General features: G+C 34.3%; 2 protein-coding genes across 2 annotated transcripts; one reads left to right on the forward strand and one right to left on the reverse strand.

Moving 5' to 3' along the window:
* The first annotated feature begins 12,873 nt into the window (after window positions 1-12,873).
* eIF3h (eukaryotic translation initiation factor 3 subunit h) lies at window positions 12,874-14,424 on the forward strand. Its single transcript, XM_014240679.3, has 3 exons — window positions 12,874-13,032; window positions 13,269-13,946; window positions 14,001-14,424. Exons 1-3 carry the CDS (start codon window positions 12,955-12,957, stop codon window positions 14,256-14,258), a joined length of 1,014 nt encoding a protein of 337 aa, XP_014096154.1. The 5' UTR covers window positions 12,874-12,954; the 3' UTR covers window positions 14,259-14,424.
* A 612-nt stretch (window positions 14,425-15,036) lies between these two features.
* Window positions 15,037-18,524, reverse strand: senju (UDP-galactose transporter senju). Its single transcript, XM_014240675.3, has 4 exons — window positions 17,775-18,524; window positions 17,593-17,710; window positions 17,326-17,512; window positions 15,037-16,894 (listed from the first exon to the last, which is right to left on the reverse strand). The coding sequence occupies exons 1-4, from the start codon at window positions 17,857-17,859 to the stop codon at window positions 16,121-16,123; spliced, it is 1,164 nt and encodes a 387-aa protein (XP_014096150.1). The 5' UTR covers window positions 17,860-18,524; the 3' UTR covers window positions 15,037-16,120.
* Window positions 18,525-21,413: the final 2,889 nt, after the last annotated feature.

Below are 21,413 nucleotides of genomic sequence, written 5' to 3' on the forward strand. Positions count from 1 at the left end.
CCTGATGCCTGTTATAGTAAATAATTAGAATATTTCAGTCAAATATGTTCATAAATTTAGTTTTATTGAATATTCCCTTATTGATCTACACATATGTGAAAATTACACATTCATTCATAAGTACACGTACGCTGATGCTTGCTTCTCCTTGCTCCGCACAAACAATTACTTCACCTTTTGCTTTTTGCGAGAACTGCTAGCAGTTGAAGTGAGTTGAACGATCGCTGGCAAGGAGGAGTCAGGGGGTGCACTGCCACATAATTATTTCAGATAAACTTTTGTTAATCGAATTTGCTTGGTTTCTTTTTACAGTGATATATTGTAGTTTGTTGAGTTCCTTATAAAGATGGGATGGTTCCTTTTTTAACGTTGTGTTATTTTATTTTCGAACTTGCGCATTTTCGATGTTCTCTTTTAATAATTTACATTTTAGTACTAAATTAGCGCCTTCTCTATTTTTTAACATTCTCTGGTGCAAGTTAATAAACCTGTATTTAACTTACATCTGATACCCTTTATAAAACCTCAGATTCAAATGAACCTAACGAGCTCAAGCTCTTTTGTTAATATTCTTTCTAATTTAATTTTTAATTTTAATGCATATTTAACTCAAAATTATAAAATTAAATTATAAAAACATATACAAATACTATTTTGTTTTGTTTTTTTAAATAGTCGGTTAATAATATTTTTTATAATATTGTATTTTGCACGGTTTTACTTGGCTTAGTAGATGACAACTCTACTTTAAAAGTCTATCGAAATATTATTCCAAATTTATTTTTAATTATACGTTCTTTAATAGTTGGTAATACTAATTTTCTCGAGGTATTTTCTAACGTCCTTATGTTTGGCTCTATTTTTTAATATATTTCTGCGCAGCAGAAGATCCCATGGGGCTTCGATGGAACTATGTTCCTACTTTATAAAACAATTTTGTAATTTTTTACTTAAGAAGCTTATTCAAAATTCTAAAAAGAAATTCCGTTAAAATGGGTACAGGCGTTCTTGACTTTCGAGAATAGTAACAATGGCTTTGGTGTTGATCTGAGTTTTATAGGTTTCAGAAGAATCATTTGATTATTTTTACATATGTTTAAGAAATCGAGAATCAGACAGTTAAAATTATCTCATAAAACGCAGTTAAATTTTTACAAAGCTACAAATATTATTTATTAAACGGGAATAATGTCAATATCCTACAACTTGCTTTATTTTTTTTGGGTTTTTTTTTCTCAAAATATTATATATTTACATACATACATATGTATAAAAGTATTAGTAACAAATACAGGACGATGCAATGCTGCAATATCCACCGTGGCGCCCTGACGAATAGCAATACATATTACAATACCCTGAGTCACAAGAGGCACGGTTTTGCGCTTCACTCGCTACGCTTGCAGGTTCCTCTTCAACAGTATTAACATGGACTTCAACAGTTTCGTCGCTAGAAATTTGCATGTGTTGAAAAGCTTCGACCATAACTTTTAATAAATCCTTGGCTACCGACTCTGGAACTTCGATGAGTGCACTGGATTCAATAGAGCCATCTATTGTAATGTCACCATTATTTTCTTTAAGGTCTTTTGGTTGTTCCACGTGATCAGAGTATATTTGCGTATCAAAGGGTTGCAAAGCCCTTGTGCTGTGAAACAGCAAAAAGCTACAAAGCACAGCAGAAATAATAATGATAGTTTTCATGTTTTTAGAAGTCCCTGTCAGGCCAAACTGATTGATTGTGCAACGGGTTGTGGCTTTTAAAGTCCGAATGATACGCTAACATTTACATAGTTTGTTATCATATAGTGAAGATTAAGGTGCGTCAAAATGAGATATAAATAAATAAGTGTATCCACTTGATAATATAAACTAAATAAATGGAGCACTTGTTTGTTATCGATCGCCGGAACTAAAACAATTCATTGACTTGTATTTGAACACACAGAAATGCCATATTTTAATGGTATTAAATGTAATTATGTAATAATCAGTCGAAGTCCAATCCTTATTCGCAATTCTATCTTTCAAATTTCAGCTCTTAATCACGACATTGGCAGATAGATCTTCCATTGCAGTAGCCACCGCGGTGTCCCAAAGCAATACAATGGACAGCACACAAAGTTTTGGACCAACCAGAGGATTCCAATAAATCACAGGTAATGAGCTTACTGCGACTTTGCGGCCCTTTGACTTTTCCAGTATTGAAAGCCTCCACCATAATTTGTACGAGCTTCTCGGCAACTGATTCCGGAACCACTACATGTGCGTTGGCCTGAATGGAAGCATCAATGGTAATTTCTTTACTAGGGTCCTGAGCTGGAACTGGATCGCTCAGAATGGCATCGTCGGATACAATTTCCGAATCGGCTAAAGGGTGAGCTGATGTGGCGTCGAACAGCAAAAAGCTGTAAGCAACAAGAAAAATAATGACGCTAGTCCTCATGTTTGGGGATCTGTCACTAGTAACAGAATGAAACTATTGCTTTGGTCATAGGCAGAGTCTATTTAAACCCAACAGCAGTATAAAAATAAAGTGATAAGATACTTGTACGCAAATATTAAAATCAATCTCGATTGTGGTAAATTACAAGTAGTATTTTGAAGACCTCACTCTGGTTAAACAATTGTAGAGATGTTTTCTATGTATTCAACTAACTGCTGTATTTAATTGTTTACAATAATTATAGACACTATATAAATGACTATGATCAGACGTTTGGCGGGAGAAGCTCAGCCTATTCCAATATTTGTATCATATTGGTATGAGAACATGTACCACATACCCTTCAAAGTGAAGGAACTAAAACATTACCCAAGTCAGCACTTTAAACTTAGACTAAAATACTTACAATACAAGTGTCTTTAGAATTTTAATAAATCAAGATAAAACGTTACGTTCAGTTGCACTGAAACTATAATACACTTTACAAATAAAAAAATTTCCATACAAGAACTTGATTTTGATCGGTCAGCTATATGTTGCAGTAGTTATTTTCCTAGAAACATTCATATTTTGAAAAGCTTCGACCATAGCATTTATTAAATCCTTGTCTTTTCGGAACTTCGATATGTGCACTGCATTTAATTGAGCCATTGATTGTATTGTCACCATGATTTTCTTTAAGACCTATTGATTGTTTCAAAAGGGCAGAGTCTATTTCGGAATCAAAGGGTTGCAAAGCCGATGTGCTGTGGTACAGATATGACCCATATATATGTACACTACTTAATTTCACTACTATGAGTGAGGAAAAAGTCAATCAGAGGACCAAAAGTCATTATGTATATTCGAAAATATGGTTGTGTTCAATTTGGCCCAGTTTTACACTATTTAAAAGTATAAGGGCGATGTTATCCGATTTTATTAAGACAACTCACACCTTGATCGGTATATTCGGTCCACTAGAACAGGGATGCGTAAAAAAATAACCTCCGGAGCAAAACAACATTCACTAGAATAGCGAAAATAATTATATATAGTATCTGATAAATTGAATATATTGGGTAAAAGAGGAAGGAGTCAACCAGATAGTCGGAAATGTATATACTATTTAGCGTTAAACCACATTATATTTAGATAAAAGTGTCTACTTAAATAAAATTTATTGAAATATCACATATATACATAATTATATTGACTAACAGAAACGGTTTCCAGTCAGCTGGAAAATTAAAATTCACTATATCGGGTATATGGGCAGATTCTATTAACTTTCAATTATACTGGAGAAGATGTTTTCACGCAATTTTATTAAGATAACTAACACATTATCTGACATATTCGGGAGCTGGGGACCAAGAACCGATTTCACACATTTTCGGTAGTAAACTATTGTATATTCAGTATTAAAGGTTCACTTTAAACGTACACACATATATATTATATAAAGTATAAAGCCAACCAAAAGTTTGAATTTCTTATATAAGGTATATGGGAGTTAGGGGATATATTGACACAATTTTATTCATATAGGCACAAGGATACACTGTTATTAAAAATATATTCTCTATGAATTTCATTACGATATCTTACATATTGACCGGCATATATAGTATAAACTCAACCAGAAGTTCGAAAATCTTTATATTAGGTATGCAGACGCTAAAGGAAGTATTGACCCGATAGAGAATCAAACTATTATAAGGAAAAGGCTTTTTCCGAATTTCAATAACATATCTCACAGATTTACCTATATTTTCCGGGGTCCCCACATTCGGTTTCTGGAAGCTTAAACAATCCGATTTTGACAGTTTTAGACGTGAGGCGGCCTACCTCAAAGGCACTATTTTGTACGCTGGAAAGTGAAAGAATTATGGTAGATAGAATAAATAATTTTCGAATATGCGAAACAGGCGTGGTTGTTGTTCGATTTCGCAAATTTTCACACCGTAATCACCTCAGGATAATGTGACATACCAGATTTGGTCTAGTAGTTCTTTAGATATAGGATTTTATCTGAAGGTCGGTGGTGATTTATCTATAGCTAAGTACTAAATTTAGTGTAAAACTGTAATTTGGCAAAGGGAATCGCATTAGCAAAGGGCACCTCATAACTGATATTCTGGATTTTGAAACGTGCGGATTACTTTACTCTATGTATATGTTTATATTTATATATTTATAAAATGGCTTGAAAATGAGTTCTCAAGTATACCTAAGCAATCAACCGTTCCATTTCTCTGTCCACAATATATCCTATATAATGATTTCCGAATATCCACCTGACTTTTAACCGATTAGGTTGGCCAAAACGTGTGATATTTTAATGAAATTAAGTGGACACGTTTTCTTAAAAGTTGTTAAACTATATTATTGGCTTGGCGCTCAATATAAATTAAATTAATATTGGTCTAAACCTTATATCCCCAATATATGAATTCCGATCCTTTGGTTGCCGTTTTTCACACTAACTTAATATATTAAATTTAACACTACGATTATATATCTCATACCATATATCTCATTTGAGTATGATTTTAGTATAATTTACTAAAATATAGTAATAAAACTGAATCTATGACCTTCAAAATAAGTTAATATGATTTCAATCCATTTACGATTTCGTCACACAATGAAGTTGAACCTTTTCGCAACATTGTTTAATATATAGTCTTGCCAACACCTGAAGGTATTTATTTCAGCGGCTTTGGTCCCTGCAGGTTGCAAGAGTATCAAATGTTCGGTTATACCCGAACTTAGCGCTTACTTACTTGTCAGTCATAAAATTTATTTTTCCAGTCATGATTAGCCTTCTGAGCACCTTTGTCGCGCTTAGAAATGACGTGATCCCCACTCTCATGCTCCTTACCAAAAATATGCGAAAAATATGTGGGAGATTTTAATGAAAATCGAACGTGGAGATAAGTTGTAGGCTTACGCTCTACCATAAATCTGTACCAGTGGAATTGAATGGAAGTGTGACACATTTATACCAAAATTGTTTTCTCAAAATCAGCTCAAGTGATTTAATACGTGATCAAGTAAGGAATGATAAAGCAATTTGTCAAAGCTTGGGACGTGGAAAGGTATTGTTTTAACTTCATTTATACAAAGCTCCCAAAGCTTAGTATTGAAAGGTTGAAATTTAGAAAATTAATGAAAAATTTTATTAAGGTTATGACTGTTCCTATTGAAGTGCGAAAATGTTTTGTACTGATAGGAAATCCAAGACTACAATGACATAAAGCACCAAATATTAAAGAAAATGTGAAAAATATGTTGAATAGCTTTCAGACTCTAGGTGATATATGCGTTAATTTTTGAAAATTTAGAAAATTATAGTGAGGAAGAAAGGTATTAAAATTGATAGCATCGTCACATGATGACAGATTACTGCTGTTCCTTAAAAAAGATTGTCAACTGGAAAATTATTAAAGAAATTTTCATAAAAGAATATATAATAATATTGAAATATAGGGTTGAAATTAAATAAAACACTCAAATTTGGTCAAAATGGGTTCTGTTTTCTTGTTATGCAGATAATTTTATGCCGTTTATGATTTGAACAAAATGTCGGTCAAATGGCTACCATGGCTCCGTTTGCATATCTCTACCCGTTTCCGGCAATTTTCGATGGCTCGATGCAGCATTTCGGCTGCAACGTTGGCTTGGCTTAAGCCTTTTATTTAACATACACCCAGAGAAAATAATATAGGGGCGTTAAATCGCATGATCTTGGTGGCAATTTGACTGGGCCATTTCTCGAAATGAACAAGTCGCCAAATATTGCACGCAATGAGTCCATGTTCAGACGTGAAACAATCACGGCGCACTATCTTGTTGGAAGTAGAGATCGTCCATGGTCTACATCGTGTTACAGCTCGCTATTGATGGTAACGGAATTTCCTGTCCCATTTCGAAAGGAATAAGGCCCGATGATGCCACCATACCACAATCCGCACCAAACGGTCAATTTCGTTAAACTCACGAGAATTTGACTCACCTCAATAGCGACAGTTTTGTTCGTTGACGAAACCATTAAGCCAGAAATGGACCTTATCTGAGAAGATGATTTTTCATTTTACAGTAGGCAGCAGAGAACGTGAATTTGCGTAATAATTTTGGACAATTTCCAAGCTTTGTACCAAAGTGAAACACAACACGATGAAATGACAAACCTTACTGAACACACGGACAAAGTTTTATATAAGTCCGTAAAAAATCATGGACACCACGAGCTGTCAAAATCACGTCATCCCTATTGGTAGACACTGTATAACATATGTTTTCGACGTTTTTCTCTCTCTTACTTGGATGTATCCTTATTTTTCAAAACATAATTGGCATGGTAAATATATGTAAATGAAAATAAAGGTTTAAAATAAAGGAGAGTAAATCTTACAAAATCACTGATAGTTTCGTAAATAGCCAAAATCGATCTAATATCCAGGGCAACAAAACCACTGTAGATCAGTGTTATCAAGTAAAATTAATTCTATTAAAAAAGATATTATCGTTTCATTTTAATAACGGCCTGAACTTGTAACAGAACTTCTGGCAGAACTAAGTATAACTCTATGGTATATCCACATAGGTGATGCAAATAACTGTTTGGTGAACAAAATTACTATAATCTGTAGCAACATGTTGCGAGAGTATAAAAATATTGTGAAATTCACTATAACTTGCTTTGTTCTTAAATATACATATACTTTTTAAATTCTATATGCGTTATACGCACAAACATGCCGACCAAACGCTGCAATATCCACCGTGGCGTCCTATCGAAAGACAGTACATATTACAGTACCCTGAGTCACAAGAGGCACGGTTTTGCGCTTCACTCGCTACGCTTGCAGGTTCCTCTTCAACAGTATTAACATGGACTTCAACAGTTTCGTCGCTAGAAATTTGCATGTGTTGAAAAGCTTCGACCATAACTTTTAATAAATCCTTGGCTACCGACTCCGGAACTTCGATGAGTGCACTGGATTCAATAGAGCCATCTATTGTAATGTCACCATTATTTTCTTTAAGGTCTTTTGGTTGTTCCACGTGATCAGAGTATATTTGCGTATCAAAGGGTTGCAAAGCCCTTGTGCTGTGAAACAGCAAAAAGCTACAAAGCACAGCAGAAATAATAATGATAATTTTCATGTTTTTAGAAGTCGCTATCAGGCCAAACTGATTCATTGTGCAACGGGTTGTGGCTTTTAAAGTCCGAATAATACGCTAACATTTACATACATACATACATATATAAACTTGTACATCCATACATAGTTTGTTATCATATAGTGAAGGTTAAGGTGCTTCAAAATGAGATATAAATAAATAAGTGTATCCACTTGATAATATAAACTAAATAAATGGAGCACTTGTTAGTTATCGATCGCCGGAACTAAAACAATTCATTGACTTGTATTTGAACACACAGAAATGCCATATTTTAATGGTATTAAATGTAATTATGTAATAATCAGTCGAAGTCCAATCCTTATTCGCAATTCTATCTTTCAAATTTCAGCTCTTAATCACGACATTGGCAGATAGATCTTCCATTGCAGTAGCCACTGCGGTGTCCCAAAGCAATACAATGGACAGCACACAAAGTTTTGAACCAACCAGAGGCAATAAATCACAGGTTATGAGCTTACTGGGACTTTGCGGCCTTTTGACTTTTCCAGACTTCTGAGTATTGAAAGCCTCCACCATAATTTGTACAAGCTTCTCGGCAACTGATTCCGGAACCACTACATGAGCGTTGGCCTGAATGGAAGCATCAATGGTAATTTCTTTTCTAGGGTCCTGAGCTGGAACTGGATCGCTCAGAATGGCATCGTCGGATACAATTTCCGAATCGGCCAAGGGGAGAGCTGATGGGGCGTCGAACAGCAAAAAGCTGTAAACAACAAGAAAAATACTTGTAATGACGCTAGTCTTCATGTTTGGGGATCTGTCACTAGTAGCAGAATGAAACTGTTGCTTTGGTCACAGGCAGAGACTATTTAAACCCAACAGCAGTATAAAAATAAAGTGATAAGGCCTTTTTTTCAAAATCACTGTAGATTTTGCAATCTATGTTAGTCGTGTTAGTTACACTATTTATAACTCAAGAACAGCTGAACCAATTTGGATGTAATTTGGTGGGGAGGTAGCCTAGAACCAGGGTACGGACATAGATAATTTTTATCTTTTTATGTTAAAAGTCAAGACATTTCATATATAAAAAAATAATATGCATTTCAAATCATAAACATGTGTTCAAAATGCATGTCAGAATTATTTAAATGTTTTTCACTTAAAAAAATAAAATAACAACACATAACATAGCTACTGCACGTAATTTTTGAACAAGGTGAATGGCACATCTAAATGGCACTATTTTTGCAAAGTTTTAACCCGATATCTCTATTGGCTCTCAATTTCTATACGGTGAAGTGACAGAAATTTAAAATTGTTTTATATGAGAAGTAGGCGAGGTTGCAGATCCAATTTGCGCACCTTAATATGGGAATGTCAGAATAATGTTATAAACATAATTTCGTTGAAATTGGTTGATTTGAAAGTAACGCATAAAATATAGATTTAACGAAGATTTCATTAGGGCGGACAGATTTGAACTCATGCCGTCATCCAGATCGTTTATACTTATATATAACTCCATATCTATCTCGATTAGATTTAGGGGATACAAACAACAAAACAAACCTATTATACTATATAGCAACATGTTGAGAGTATGAAAAAGGGCATATCAGGGAATCCCAGGTACACCTAGTATACAATAATTCACAAATAAAAAAGTTTCCATACAAGTATTTGATTTTGATCGTTTAGTTTGTATGGCAGCTATATGCCATATTTTAATGGTATTAAATGTAATTATGTAATAATCAGTCGAAGTCCAATCCTTATTCGCAATTCTATCTTTCAAATTTCAGCTCTTAATCACGACATTGGCAGATAGATCTTCCATTGCAGTAGCCACTGCGGTGTCCCAAAGCAATACAATGGACAGCACACAAAGTTTTGAACCAACCAGAGGCAATAAATCACAGGTTATGAGCTTACTGGGACTTTGCGGCCCTTTGACTTTTTCAGACTTCTGAGTATTGAAAGCCTCCACCATAATTTGTACAAGCTTCTCGGCAACTGATTCCGGAACCACTACATGAGCGTTGGCCTGAATGGAAGCATCAATGGTAATTTCTTTTCTAGGGTCCTGAGCTGGAACTGGATCGCTCAGAATGGCATCGTCGGATACAATTTCCGAATCGGCCAAGGGGAGAGCTGATGTGGCGTCGAACAGCAAAAAGCTGTAAACAACAAGAAAAATACTTGTAATGACGCTAGTCTTCATGTTTGGGGATCTGTCACTAGTAGCAGAATGAAACTGTTGCTTTGGTCACAGGCAGAGACTATTTAAACCCAACAGCAGTATAAAAATAAAGTGATAAGGCCTTTTTTTCAAAATCACTGTAGATTTTGCAATCTATGTTAGTCGTGTTAGTTACACTATTTATAACTCAAGAACAGCTGAACCAATTTGGATGTAATTTGGTGGGGAGGTAGCCTAGAACCAAGGTACGGACATAGATAATTTTTATCTTTTTATGTTAAAAGTCAAGACATTTCATATATAAAAAAATAATATGCATTTCAAATCATAAACATGTGTTCAAAATGCATGTCAGAATTATTTTAATGTTTTTCACTTAAAAAAATAAAATAACAACACATAACATAGCTACTGCACGTAATTTTTGAACAAGGTGAATGGCACATCTAAATGGCACTATTTTTGCAAAGTTTTAACCCGATATCTCTATTGGCTCTCAATTTCTATACGGTGAAGTGACAGAAATTTAAAATTGTTTTATATGAGAAGTAGGCGAGGTTGCAGATCCAATTTGCGCACCTTAATATGGGAATGTCAGAATAATGTTATAAACATAATTTCGTTGAAATTGGTTGATTTGAAAGTAACGCATAAAATATAGATTTAACGAAGATTTCATTAGGGCGGACAGATTTGAACTCATGCCGTCATCCAGATCGTTTATACTTATATATAACTCCATATCTATCTCGATTAGATTTAGGGGATACAAACAACAAAACAAACCTATTATACTATATAGCAACATGTTGAGAGTATGAAAAAGGGCATAGCAGGGAATCCCAGGTACACCTAGTATACAATAATTCACAAATAAAAAAGTTTCCATACAAGTATTTGATTTTGATCGTTTAGTTTGTATGGCAGCTATATGCTATAGTTGTCCGATATCCGACAAGTGAGTAGCTTCTTGGAGAGAAAATGACGTATGCAAAGTTCTAGATCGATATAATAAAGTGGGGACTAGTTCCCGTATATACCGACAGACAGAGGCATGGACATGGCTAAAACGCTGATCTTTTATACATACATATGTACTAGCAGACCCGACAGACGTGTTAGGATAGTTATATAGGTTAGGAAAATTTTATGAAGAATTATGTAATATATGTACTTCGAAACAGTAACAAATTTCAAAATAAATAGTAAAGTAACAAATGTGTTCAGCCGAACTATCCTTTATGTATCGTATAGAGTAGCATAGCAGTATGAATGTTTAGACACATTTTAACATGTCTATAGCCTTCCTAGTTTAAACTATACTTATGCAATCTTAGAATCTGAGCTCAGCGTCATCTACCAGGCGCAACTGAAACTCAAATATACTTTTGAATATCTTACACGACTGCAGCGCATTCTGCCGGAATTCTACTTGTATGTAAAAGTTCTAACATCAACAACAATTTATAAATAAATAAATTCATTGCTAAAACATTATCTAGTTGATCGAATTGTGAATCTAAACCATTCTCAAACCCCCTTGAATACACACACAAAATTTCATCAGAAACGGTCTAGCCGTTTAGAAGAAGTTCAATTACAAACACACGTACAGAAGATTTATATATGTATATAAATATATACATTTTATAGGGTCTCCGACGTTTCCTTCGGATGTTACAAACTTCGTGGCGAACTTAATATACCCTGTTAAGAGTAAAAATATTGAAGTGAACCTTACGTGTTTTGTGTCGTAGGGTTTTTTCAGATTCTGTACATCAGGCTGATAATTGGGAGTCCCAGACGTTTGAGGCACATGATTCACTTTGAGAGCTTATGCTATCTCAGATGGCTGTTTCGGAATTACCACACGAATATTATTTTTACTAAGGCGATTTTTTTTATAATGCGAAATGGAATGATTCCACGCTGGACCTACTGCTAAGGGAAAGCACTATCAAGTGGTATGCCGATGGCTCTAGAACGTGGGAAGGGATTGGTGTAGGAGTTGCAGGACCACGCACCAAGCTCTCCATTCCCATGGGAAGTTTTCCAAGCATCTTCCAAGCGAAAGTCTATGGTATCAGTCAGTGTGTAGAGATAAACATCCAACGCAATTATGTAATGAAAGTAATGCCATACTCAGCGATAGTCAAACGGCACTATAAGCGTTCTCTGCTTGTGAGGTTAAATCGCTACTAGTGCAGAAGTGTATAGAACGGCTAAACAGCCTATCAAGTAGCAACCAAGTGCACCTTATTTGAGTGCCCGCTCTGCAGCTTTCACCAGAATGGTAGGACCCGAACCGTACATCGTGGTTGGTCCTTATACCATAAAGGAACTGATTCGTAGGAAAGACTAGGCAGAGAGACACATTCGCAACAGCCCCAAGGCATGCGCCATGCCAGGTCGCTAATGGGTAGTTACGACTTCAGCAGGTTTGAACATGTAATCAATCTCCCAAGAAAAAAATTCCGGCTACTTGTCGTGTTCTAAACCGGCCATCGCGTCATTGGGTCATACAAGAGTAAGTCCACACCAAATTTCGAGAAATAAAAAATTGTTTGTTTAAGATGAAAATAAAAACCCAAAAACTTAGTTACATAAATTTTTCACAAACATTTTGAGGTTATGCGAAAATGGTTTTAATGCAAAAGATGTAAGATCTTTTTTTTACATACATATTTTCCATATAACTTTTTTCAATAAAACTTGTAGTTTGGTGGAAATCGAGATAAATCGTTTTTAACCCTTAAAAACTTAATTATGCCCGACCCCTTCCCCTTCTGGACCACAGTTCATCCGTAAATTACATTTTATTTTATTTTATATTCCTTTTCCAATGTGTTTCAACCTACTATGAATTTTTTCCACTTTTAACCATTTTCAAAGTCTTTAATACTTTAATAACAAAATGTATAGAAATATGTTCTTCGTGGATATACCGAGGGGAGCAAGACTTGTGTAAATCAAAAACAGACTCATTTTGATCATAACACTGCAGTTTTAGCGCCACTGAATTTTATAGGAGAACTTATTAAAAGGCTATCGGGCAAGTTTTAGATAAACCGCAAATTGGCAGCACTGTGGATATTTTTTGTGAAACCACATCCAAGCTCGCGACAAATATGTATTTTATTTTTTCCTTTCATTTGCATTTGACATAAAAATGGCAAGCCGTGGTGGTAATCGTGGTCGTCAAGAAGAAGTGGATAATACCATTAATTACGTGCAATGCGATGGATTGGTAAGTGGAAATATGGAAAAGAAACTATTGCCTGCATTGTAAGCTTGAAATCGCTAGGAAACCCATTAAGTTTCGCTTAAAAAAGATGAGAAAGTGAGGCATATAGCTGTAGTAATGTCAAAATTTTACACGTTTGCTTTTGCGGGCGGTGACAGCGTATTTTAGTGTTGCCAATATTGTGTAGAGATTTTGTTTTGATACGTGTTTTACCATTTTCTGATGCATTTTACTTTTAGGCCGTGATGAAAATGGTGAAACATTGCCATGAAGAGTCAAGCAATATGGATTTGGCTCAAGGTGCCTTGCTGGGTTTGGTCGTAGACAAATGTTTAGAAATTACCAACTGCTTCCCTTTCCCGAAAAGCGGCGATGAAACAATGGATGAAGAAATGTATCAGTTAACTATGATGCGCCGTTTAAGACGTGTAAATGTCGATCATTTTCATGTTGGCTGGTATCAGAGCTCAGATGTTGGAAATTTCTTATCCATGGCTTTGCTGGAATCACAATATCATTACCAAACTAGCATAGAGGAATCTGTTGTCGTCATTTACGATACGCAAAAGTCTGGCCGTGGTTTTCTCTGCTTAAAGGCCTATAGATTAACTCCACAAGCCATTCAAATGTATAAAGATGGAGATTTTACACCTGATGCACTGCGCAACTTGAAGGTTGGCTATGAAAGCCTCTTTGTTGAGATACCAATCGTTATCAAAAATTCTCCCCTCACCAATATTATGATGAGTGAGTTGGGTGAAATGTTGCCGGAAGAGCAGGGTCAAAACTTTTTGGACTTAGGTACAGCCTCAGTTTTGGAAAATCACATGCGTTGCTTAATCGAACGTGTTGATGAACTATACCAAGAGTCAATACGCTACAACAAATATCAACAAGTAGTATTCAAACAAGAAACGGTAATTAAATGAAGCATACACAGAAAAAAATTTTCATATGAATTTCTTCAATAGGAGAAACACCGTGCTCTAGCAAAACAAGCAGCAGAGAACGTCTTGCGAAGTGCCAAGGGCGAATCACCGATTCCAGAAGAGGAAGTTCTTAAGCAGTTCCGCCCACTTCCAGTTCCACCTAGACTTAATGCAACCATTAATTCGGGACAAATTAATACCTATTCCCAACATATATCACAATTTTGCTCGCAATCTTTGGCCAAACTTTTTATTACACAATCATTACAAAATGCTAAGGAGGCCAAGGACACTAAATAGATACACTTATTTGCGGAAACAACAACAAAAAATATTATAAAATTGGCATTTGTATATGAAACAAATCGCTTTACAAATTAATTGTTCAGCTTTAGAAATTCGTAAACTACTTTGTAATCGTATAGGAAGTTCCCATAAATATACAATTAATATCGAACAAAGCTGACATGCAGTATTTTCATTTATAAACAAAAATTTTACTTCGCCTGCACTGAAGCTATTATACCTGATTTTGATTGATCAGTTTGTATGGCTGATATATGATGTAATGGTCCGATCTGAACAATTTCTTCGAGATTGAACCGTTGTCTGGACAATAATCCACGCTTTCGTTAGACATTTTGTGAAAAAACAAGTTTTCATACAAGGACTGGATTTCGATAGATCAGGTTGTGTGCTAGTTATATGCTATAGTGGTTGCAACATTTGAGAAAAAGACTTGTGCACTATTTCAAATCGATATCTCATAAACTGAGGGACCAGTTCACGTATATACAGACAGACATACGGACATGGCTACATCGACTCAGCTCGTCATGCTGATCATTTATATATATATTTTATAGGACCTCCGACGTTACCTTCTGGATGTAATAATCTTCGTGACAAATTTAATAAACCCTGTTAAGGGTATAAAAAGGGCATTTCCATTTGTTTTCGAACATATACATTTAATACACAAAACTAGTAGCACTGGTGTAAATAAATTCGTAATAACTTGGCAACTCTGTGTAAGACAACAGCTGATTTGAAGTGCAAACCGCGCGTCCTTCTTAAATTTTACCTTTAGTAGCCCATTTTGGTTTTCAAACATTTATATTTCTTTTTAAATTAAGAAAAAACTTTTTAACCAAAATGAATGAGGAAGAGTTTATTTTGTGCCCCTACAACAATTCGCATCGAATTATCCGTTTCCGTATGCCGGGCCATATGATGAAGTGCCGCAAAAACTATCGTGGACCTCCTTTGGATCAATGTATGTATAATGCAACACATTTGGTACCAATGGGAACAATGGAAGCGCACTTGGAAGGATGTCGTGACTATTTCCAGTTTCATACTTCTGAGTTTGAAAGGTTAGCTGTATGCTACAGACGACAGGTGTAGATTTACAGATGTGATTTTTGAATTTTTGTATTATATTGAATAAAAACAAGTGATATTTGGGAGCAGGATTGCGAATTTTTTTATTCAAAAATTTTGGACTAAAAATAAAATTTTGATTTCCTAATCAATAATGTTGTCATTAAAAATTAAATTTTAATTTTTAAATTCAAGATGTTTGGGACTAAAAATTGAAAATATTACTTTTTGATTTAATTGAACGCGAACAAATGTTAACTAAAGCTAATTATTTTTAAATTCTTATTTACTATATGCATGATTAAAAAAAATTTTTTCAATCCGGTAGTAGGTAGTTCTTAATATTTAATGCGGTATTTGGGTTTGATTTTTGTAATTTCGCATCTGGGATTACAAAATAAAAGAAAACATTTAATTCGGATGCTAAAAATTTCAGCGCCTACATAAATTTTAAAATATCAATGCCGTACATTTTAATAATATATAGCTGTTGTGGTATTTTGAAAATATTTTATTTGGTCAATATAATATATAAATTATCGTATTTTTCTTTAAGAAATGTTTAAGATGACCATTGGTATAATAACCCACCCGTAATATACATATTTAAAGCCATTCAATTTGTTTCCTTATAACTTGCACATTCATATCCAAATATAAAACTAAAAAATATCTTATTTTATAATCATAACCTAAATTAAGGGCTGTCACTGGCCATTTTCAAAGTGTGCATACCAGTACATTACACTATATGGTGTTAGGTAAAATAATCATACCTGCTACACTATATCCATCTCTAGATCCGTATCACCATCAGAATCTAACAACTTTCGTTTATCTTGAGTTGTTAGTGTAGCCTCGCTTATAGTACTTAGTGGGCGTACTTTGCCTGTATTAACTACAGGACTCTGTGTATATAGGTATATTGCAAAAGATACTACACCAATAGCAAGCGCGGTATTTATATAAATAGGTATGGCGAAAAGAAAATAGCAGAGTATGGCTGTGAATAGTAACTCCAAGGCGCTTGCAAAAGTCTTTACAATAGAGTTCATGTATTTTAAAAAGAAACTTGTAACAATACCAATGGCTGCGTTGTTAACTATGATTATTATTACATTAAATCGAAAAATAGCGCGCATATTTTCCGCCGTAAATGCGCCAACCAATTGCCCTTTTAAAAATAATATCAGAAAATTGCATACTATCGAATCTATATACATAAAAACGTTCTGTACAAATATATTCACATCAGCACCTTTATCCTTTAACAAATATTCATTATAAACTCCAGCAAGGCAGGAAAATACTGTTTGCGCTAATATTAGGAGTGCACTTAAACTAAAATCGAAGCCAGACATGTTTTTTCCGCTCACCTTCAGTGCTGCAGTAGTCGTACTACCCAAACTGACTTGTTGTACTGCAGCGGCTTCGCTATCATCATTTGTGTCTCCATATAAGCTGTTCAGATTCACTTGCTTTAACATGCAACCAAATGTTAGCAACAATAACGATATCCATTGGCGACGTGTCAGGTATTTTTTAAAAATAATCTGAAAGCGAAAGTACAAGGTAAAGTTATGTTGAGTTGTTGTAGTAGCAGTAATATTCCCCCAAATACTTTTGGTGTTGCCGAGTTGACAGTCCTTGGTTGAAAAAATAAACCGAAACAATTCCAGTTATTCAGATATTATTTATTAATCTAGTAAAGTGTAAAACACTTTCGAAAAATAGCAAATTAATTACTACTGAAATGATATGCGATAACAAACCCATATCGTAAAAAAAGAAATACCTTTATACATTGGTCTTGCATTCTAATATTAAATATTTTTATAGAAAATTTTTCTTTGCTTTTTATGTTGACTCTAAGAAATCTGTAATTGTTTGTTTAAGAGCAGAAAATACCAACATATGTACGAATGTTGTCAAATTTCTGATTAAGTATGTGTGGAATAGCCAAAATTAACCTTTAATTACATACCTGAAATAAAATTCCAGTTATCACGACACGTAGTTGCAAGAGAAGGTAATAAGTCGTTGGATCAAACGTTGACAAGTTGACAAATGCTAAATTATTGTAGAGACAGTACAAAAAGGCAGGAACAAAGTAAAGCATCATGACATTTGAATCCTTTCGCACATCTTGCAGTAGATTGATGAAATTTTTTCTGAATTGTAAGAAAAAAAAAATGAATGAAAAAATTATTTAATACACTTATGACAATATTTGATTGTATGATCTACATACTCTCTACAATATAAACTAGTTGACACAACAAGCTTTAGTATTTCTGTAAACAGCACCACGGTGATTGTATTATAGCTGTAGGAGTTATTGGCTTCTTGAGAGGCGGTTACGAATATGCCTGTAATTCAATATACAAAATAAATTATAACATCATGTATAAATTAATCGGTAATATTGCAAACCTTGACCAATGAATAACGATATGTAGAGCAGAAATATGACAAATGTGAGCTTTGTTGGAAACAATTCACGCCAATTTGTACCCATTTTGATTTTTATCGGTTGCGATTTATAAGACCCTCAAGCTACGTCTTCCTTCTACTTCAACCCTTACCCTTGGTATATATACGGTGGTTCACTTTTTATAGTTTTAAGCAAAAACAACTTTCGTTGTACTACGAAATTGGACACCATTAAGTACACTTTGTACGTTTCCGCTCGCTTATCGTGTTTTCGTACTCATTTATTAGTTTCCCTGCTTGATAACAGTTTACTTCCACTTTTGTTACTTATCTTTGAGCTCGATTCCACCTAACTCACGATTGTAAATTTTATAATTAAAAACACTAAATTGCTTTAACCGAAAAGTTATTCGAGCAGCTGATTACTTATGCAGTGCTGCCAAACCTTTATTATTTGTGTGGGTGTATAAAGTTAAAAAGCTTAATTTAAACAAAAGTGCAATATAGAAAGCATTAAATAATTTATAAAAATTGCAATCGTAATTTTACTATTGTATACGATTCTAAATTCTGACGTTTCGTTGTTGGGTAATTAACCGGTGACTTCACCGTTTTCGTTATTTGTTTCTGTATAATATACTCTGCCGATAGGTGGCTAACAGGGACAGTTCAATTTGTACAGTTTGTGTTACTTCGAAATGTGCTTTTGATCCATGAAGTAAAAAAAAAAAACATCTTTTTTGTTATTGATATAAATTTTCGTTTTACATTTAGAAAATTTTGTTGATTTACAATATGGTCGTATTCAGTTATTACTGAAAAAACACATTTTCACTAGTTGATTCTTTGGAAAATTTATTTTTGGTTCATAAAAATAAAACATTTTATTTCGAAATATTGAGTTAAAACTCTTATGACAAATTCTGCTTTTTTTGTTACTGACACAATCCTATATAATTAAAGTGAATTGAAATTTACGAATAAATATAGAGTGCCACCATATTTACCAGAGTGAATACATCTACATCCCATGCATAAAAATATCTACTAAACGATTCAAAGTTGCTTTTTTTATAGCTGTTATTACGAATTATGTGGAAGCTGAAATAAAAAAAACAGCTTTGTATCGTTTATTTGTGGATTTTTTTTTGCAATTTTTTAGAAAACTTACCATAGTATGATTCCAACGAAGTTTACCAATTTAAAAAAAAAGTTTAATATAAATATTATATGATATTTTGGAGTGAGAATTTTCGTTTGAAAATTAGGTTTTTTCTCGATATTACGTTAAAATAAAGAGAAATAATAAATAATTTAATTTAAACAAGTAAGGAAGGGCTAAGTTCGGATGTAATCGAACATTTTATACTCTCGCAAAGTCAAATGGTATACTCGTTTGAGATTTCTTTGTGGTTTCTTAGGGGCTTGAACAGTTTTGGTTCGATTTAGACAATTTTTGGTCACAAGGTGGCATACTTTAAACGTATAAAGTTTTACCCCGATGTAATCTTTGTTGCTTGATATGCATAGTGGAAAGTGAAATAATCAGATGGAATTGAAAATGGAATTGAAATGGTGTGTATATGGGAAATAGGCGTGGTTGTAGTCCGATTTCGCCCATTTTCGCACTATAACATAGAAATATGAAAATAACGTTATGTACCGAATTTTGTTGAAATTGGTTAAGCAGATCTCAAGATATGGGTTTTCACCTAAAAGTGGGCTGTGCCACGCCCACTGTTTAATTTTGAACGCGGTTCTTATAAAGTCATCTCATACCATCCCAGAGATAAAAATTAATGTCTCTGGCGTGTTTAGTGCTTATCGCGCTTTTAGTAGTTTTTAACAGTACCGTTATATGGGGAGTGGGCAGAGTTGCCACCCGATTTCAACTATTTTCACACTGTGGGTAGAGGTTCTAAAAATATTTGCTTCCAGTGAATTTGTTATTATAGCATTAGCGGTTTAGGAGATATGCACATTAAACCTATTAGAGGCGGGACCACGCCCACTTTTAAAAAAAAATTTTTAACTGCAGATGCCCCTCCCTAATGTGATCCTGTGTACCAAATAACAGTCTTGTATCTTATTGCGGAGCTTAGTTAAGGCAATTGATTTGTTTTTGATTAATGGCGTTTTGTGGGCGTGGCAGTGGTCCGATTACGCCCATATGCAATACCAACCGTCTCACGGTACCAAGAAACATGTCTACCAAGTTTCATAAAAATATCTCAATTTTTACTCTAGTTAGAGCTTGCACGGACGGACGGACGGACAGTCACCCGGATTTCAACTCGTCTCTTCATCCTGATCATTTATATATATATAACCCTATATCTAACTCGATTAGTTTTAGGTGATACAAACAACCGTTAGGTGAACAAAACTATTATACTCTATAGCAACAGGTTGCGAGAGTATAAAAATACAGTGAGTTTGTGACATAAAGAGGTAGGCTTACAGCAAATTTCTTAAAACTTTTTTTGTAGAACAAAAAAAAAATAACATTTGATCTTTTCATTACCTGTAACTTTGGCATATAACTTTTTTCTACAGTACCCGTAATTTTGCTGTTTTTAACCCCTATAAATTCAGCCACGCCCCTCCATTTCCTCTTCCCGATCTCAGATAGGCCGTGACTTATTTTTCCTTTCATTTTTGTTTTTTTATCTTTCTTTCCTAAGGGGTTTCAACCTACTATGATTTGTTTTGCTTTAAAAAAATATGAGCCCAATAGGACTACACCACGCCGATATATCGCAAGTTCAAATTCCTTATGACTTTTTTACTTTACAGTATATAAGTACGAGGTCAGTTCAAAAGAAAAGTTGAATTTTGATTTTTCGCGGGCTATGTACATTCGATTATCGATGGTTTGTTTTTGTTTAATCACATATATTAATCATGTGCTTGCATTAGAGCCCATTTCGTTGTTTGTTTTTGACAACGGAAAAGGTTAGTCACGTTTTTGTGTGCTTTTCGATTTTTTACTTTTAAAAGAATATGTATTAAATTTTCCCTCAAAAATGAAATAAAGTGCCACAAAGCACTTGAATGCTGACTGTGCCATTCGGTGAGTCCACTTCGTCTCAAAAAAGTGTTTATAAGTGATACAAGCATTTTAGAAGTGAATATGTTGACGACGATGAGCATCCTGGAGGTGCGACCACGTCAAAAAGTGAAGAAAACATCGAAACAGTGAAAAAAAACTGTTCTTGAAAATCGTCGAATCACTATTAGGGAAGCTGCAGAGGATGTTCGCATATCAATCGGCTCATGCCATTCAATTTTCTCAAATGATTTGGGCACATCTGAAGTCTTTCGAGGTTTGGAAAAAGCGTTGGCTCAAGCGTATTATATCCGAGGGGGATTACTTTGAAGGGAACACAATGTATATTGATGAATAAATAAGTAATTTGCAAAAAAATTCAAAATGGCACTCTTATTAAAATTAAGTGAACGCATATTCTATAATTTGGTGCCGAAAATGGGTGAAATTGGTCAAAGAATTGCTTAATCACTACTACTACATATACCTATACCTATAATGTTTCATTTGTATGTATGTAAATACTCGTATGTATGTGCATTGAATCGCATGATGAAATTGATCATGTCTGCCACAGTCCTCTTTATAAG

This window comes from Bactrocera oleae, chromosome 3 (genome assembly GCF_042242935.1).
Source record: "Bactrocera oleae isolate idBacOlea1 chromosome 3, idBacOlea1, whole genome shotgun sequence".
Taxonomy (NCBI): Eukaryota; Metazoa; Arthropoda; class Insecta; order Diptera; family Tephritidae; genus Bactrocera; species Bactrocera oleae.

Excerpts from the sequence above, each read along its gene's own strand:
- eIF3h (XM_014240679.3), top strand. The coding sequence starts at position 12,955 with ATGGCAAGCCGTGGTGGTAATCGTGGTCGTCAAGAAGAAGTGGATAAT. Across the intron at positions 13,033-13,268 it reads ACGTGCAATGCGATGGATTG|GCCGTGATGAAAATGGTGAA; the intron begins GTAAGTGGAAAT and ends TTTTACTTTTAG. Across the intron at positions 13,947-14,000 it reads TAGTATTCAAACAAGAAACG|GAGAAACACCGTGCTCTAGC; the intron begins GTAATTAAATGA and ends TTTCTTCAATAG.
- senju (XM_014240675.3), bottom strand. The coding sequence starts at position 17,859 with ATGGGTACAAATTGGCGTGAATTGTTTCCAACAAAGCTCACATTTGTC. Across the intron at positions 17,711-17,774 it reads ATCGTTATTCATTGGTCAAG|GCATATTCGTAACCGCCTCT; the intron begins GTTTGCAATATT and ends ATTGAATTACAG. Across the intron at positions 16,895-17,325 it reads TAACTGGAATTTTATTTCAG|ATTATTTTTAAAAAATACCT; the intron begins GTATGTAATTAA and ends TTTCGCTTTCAG.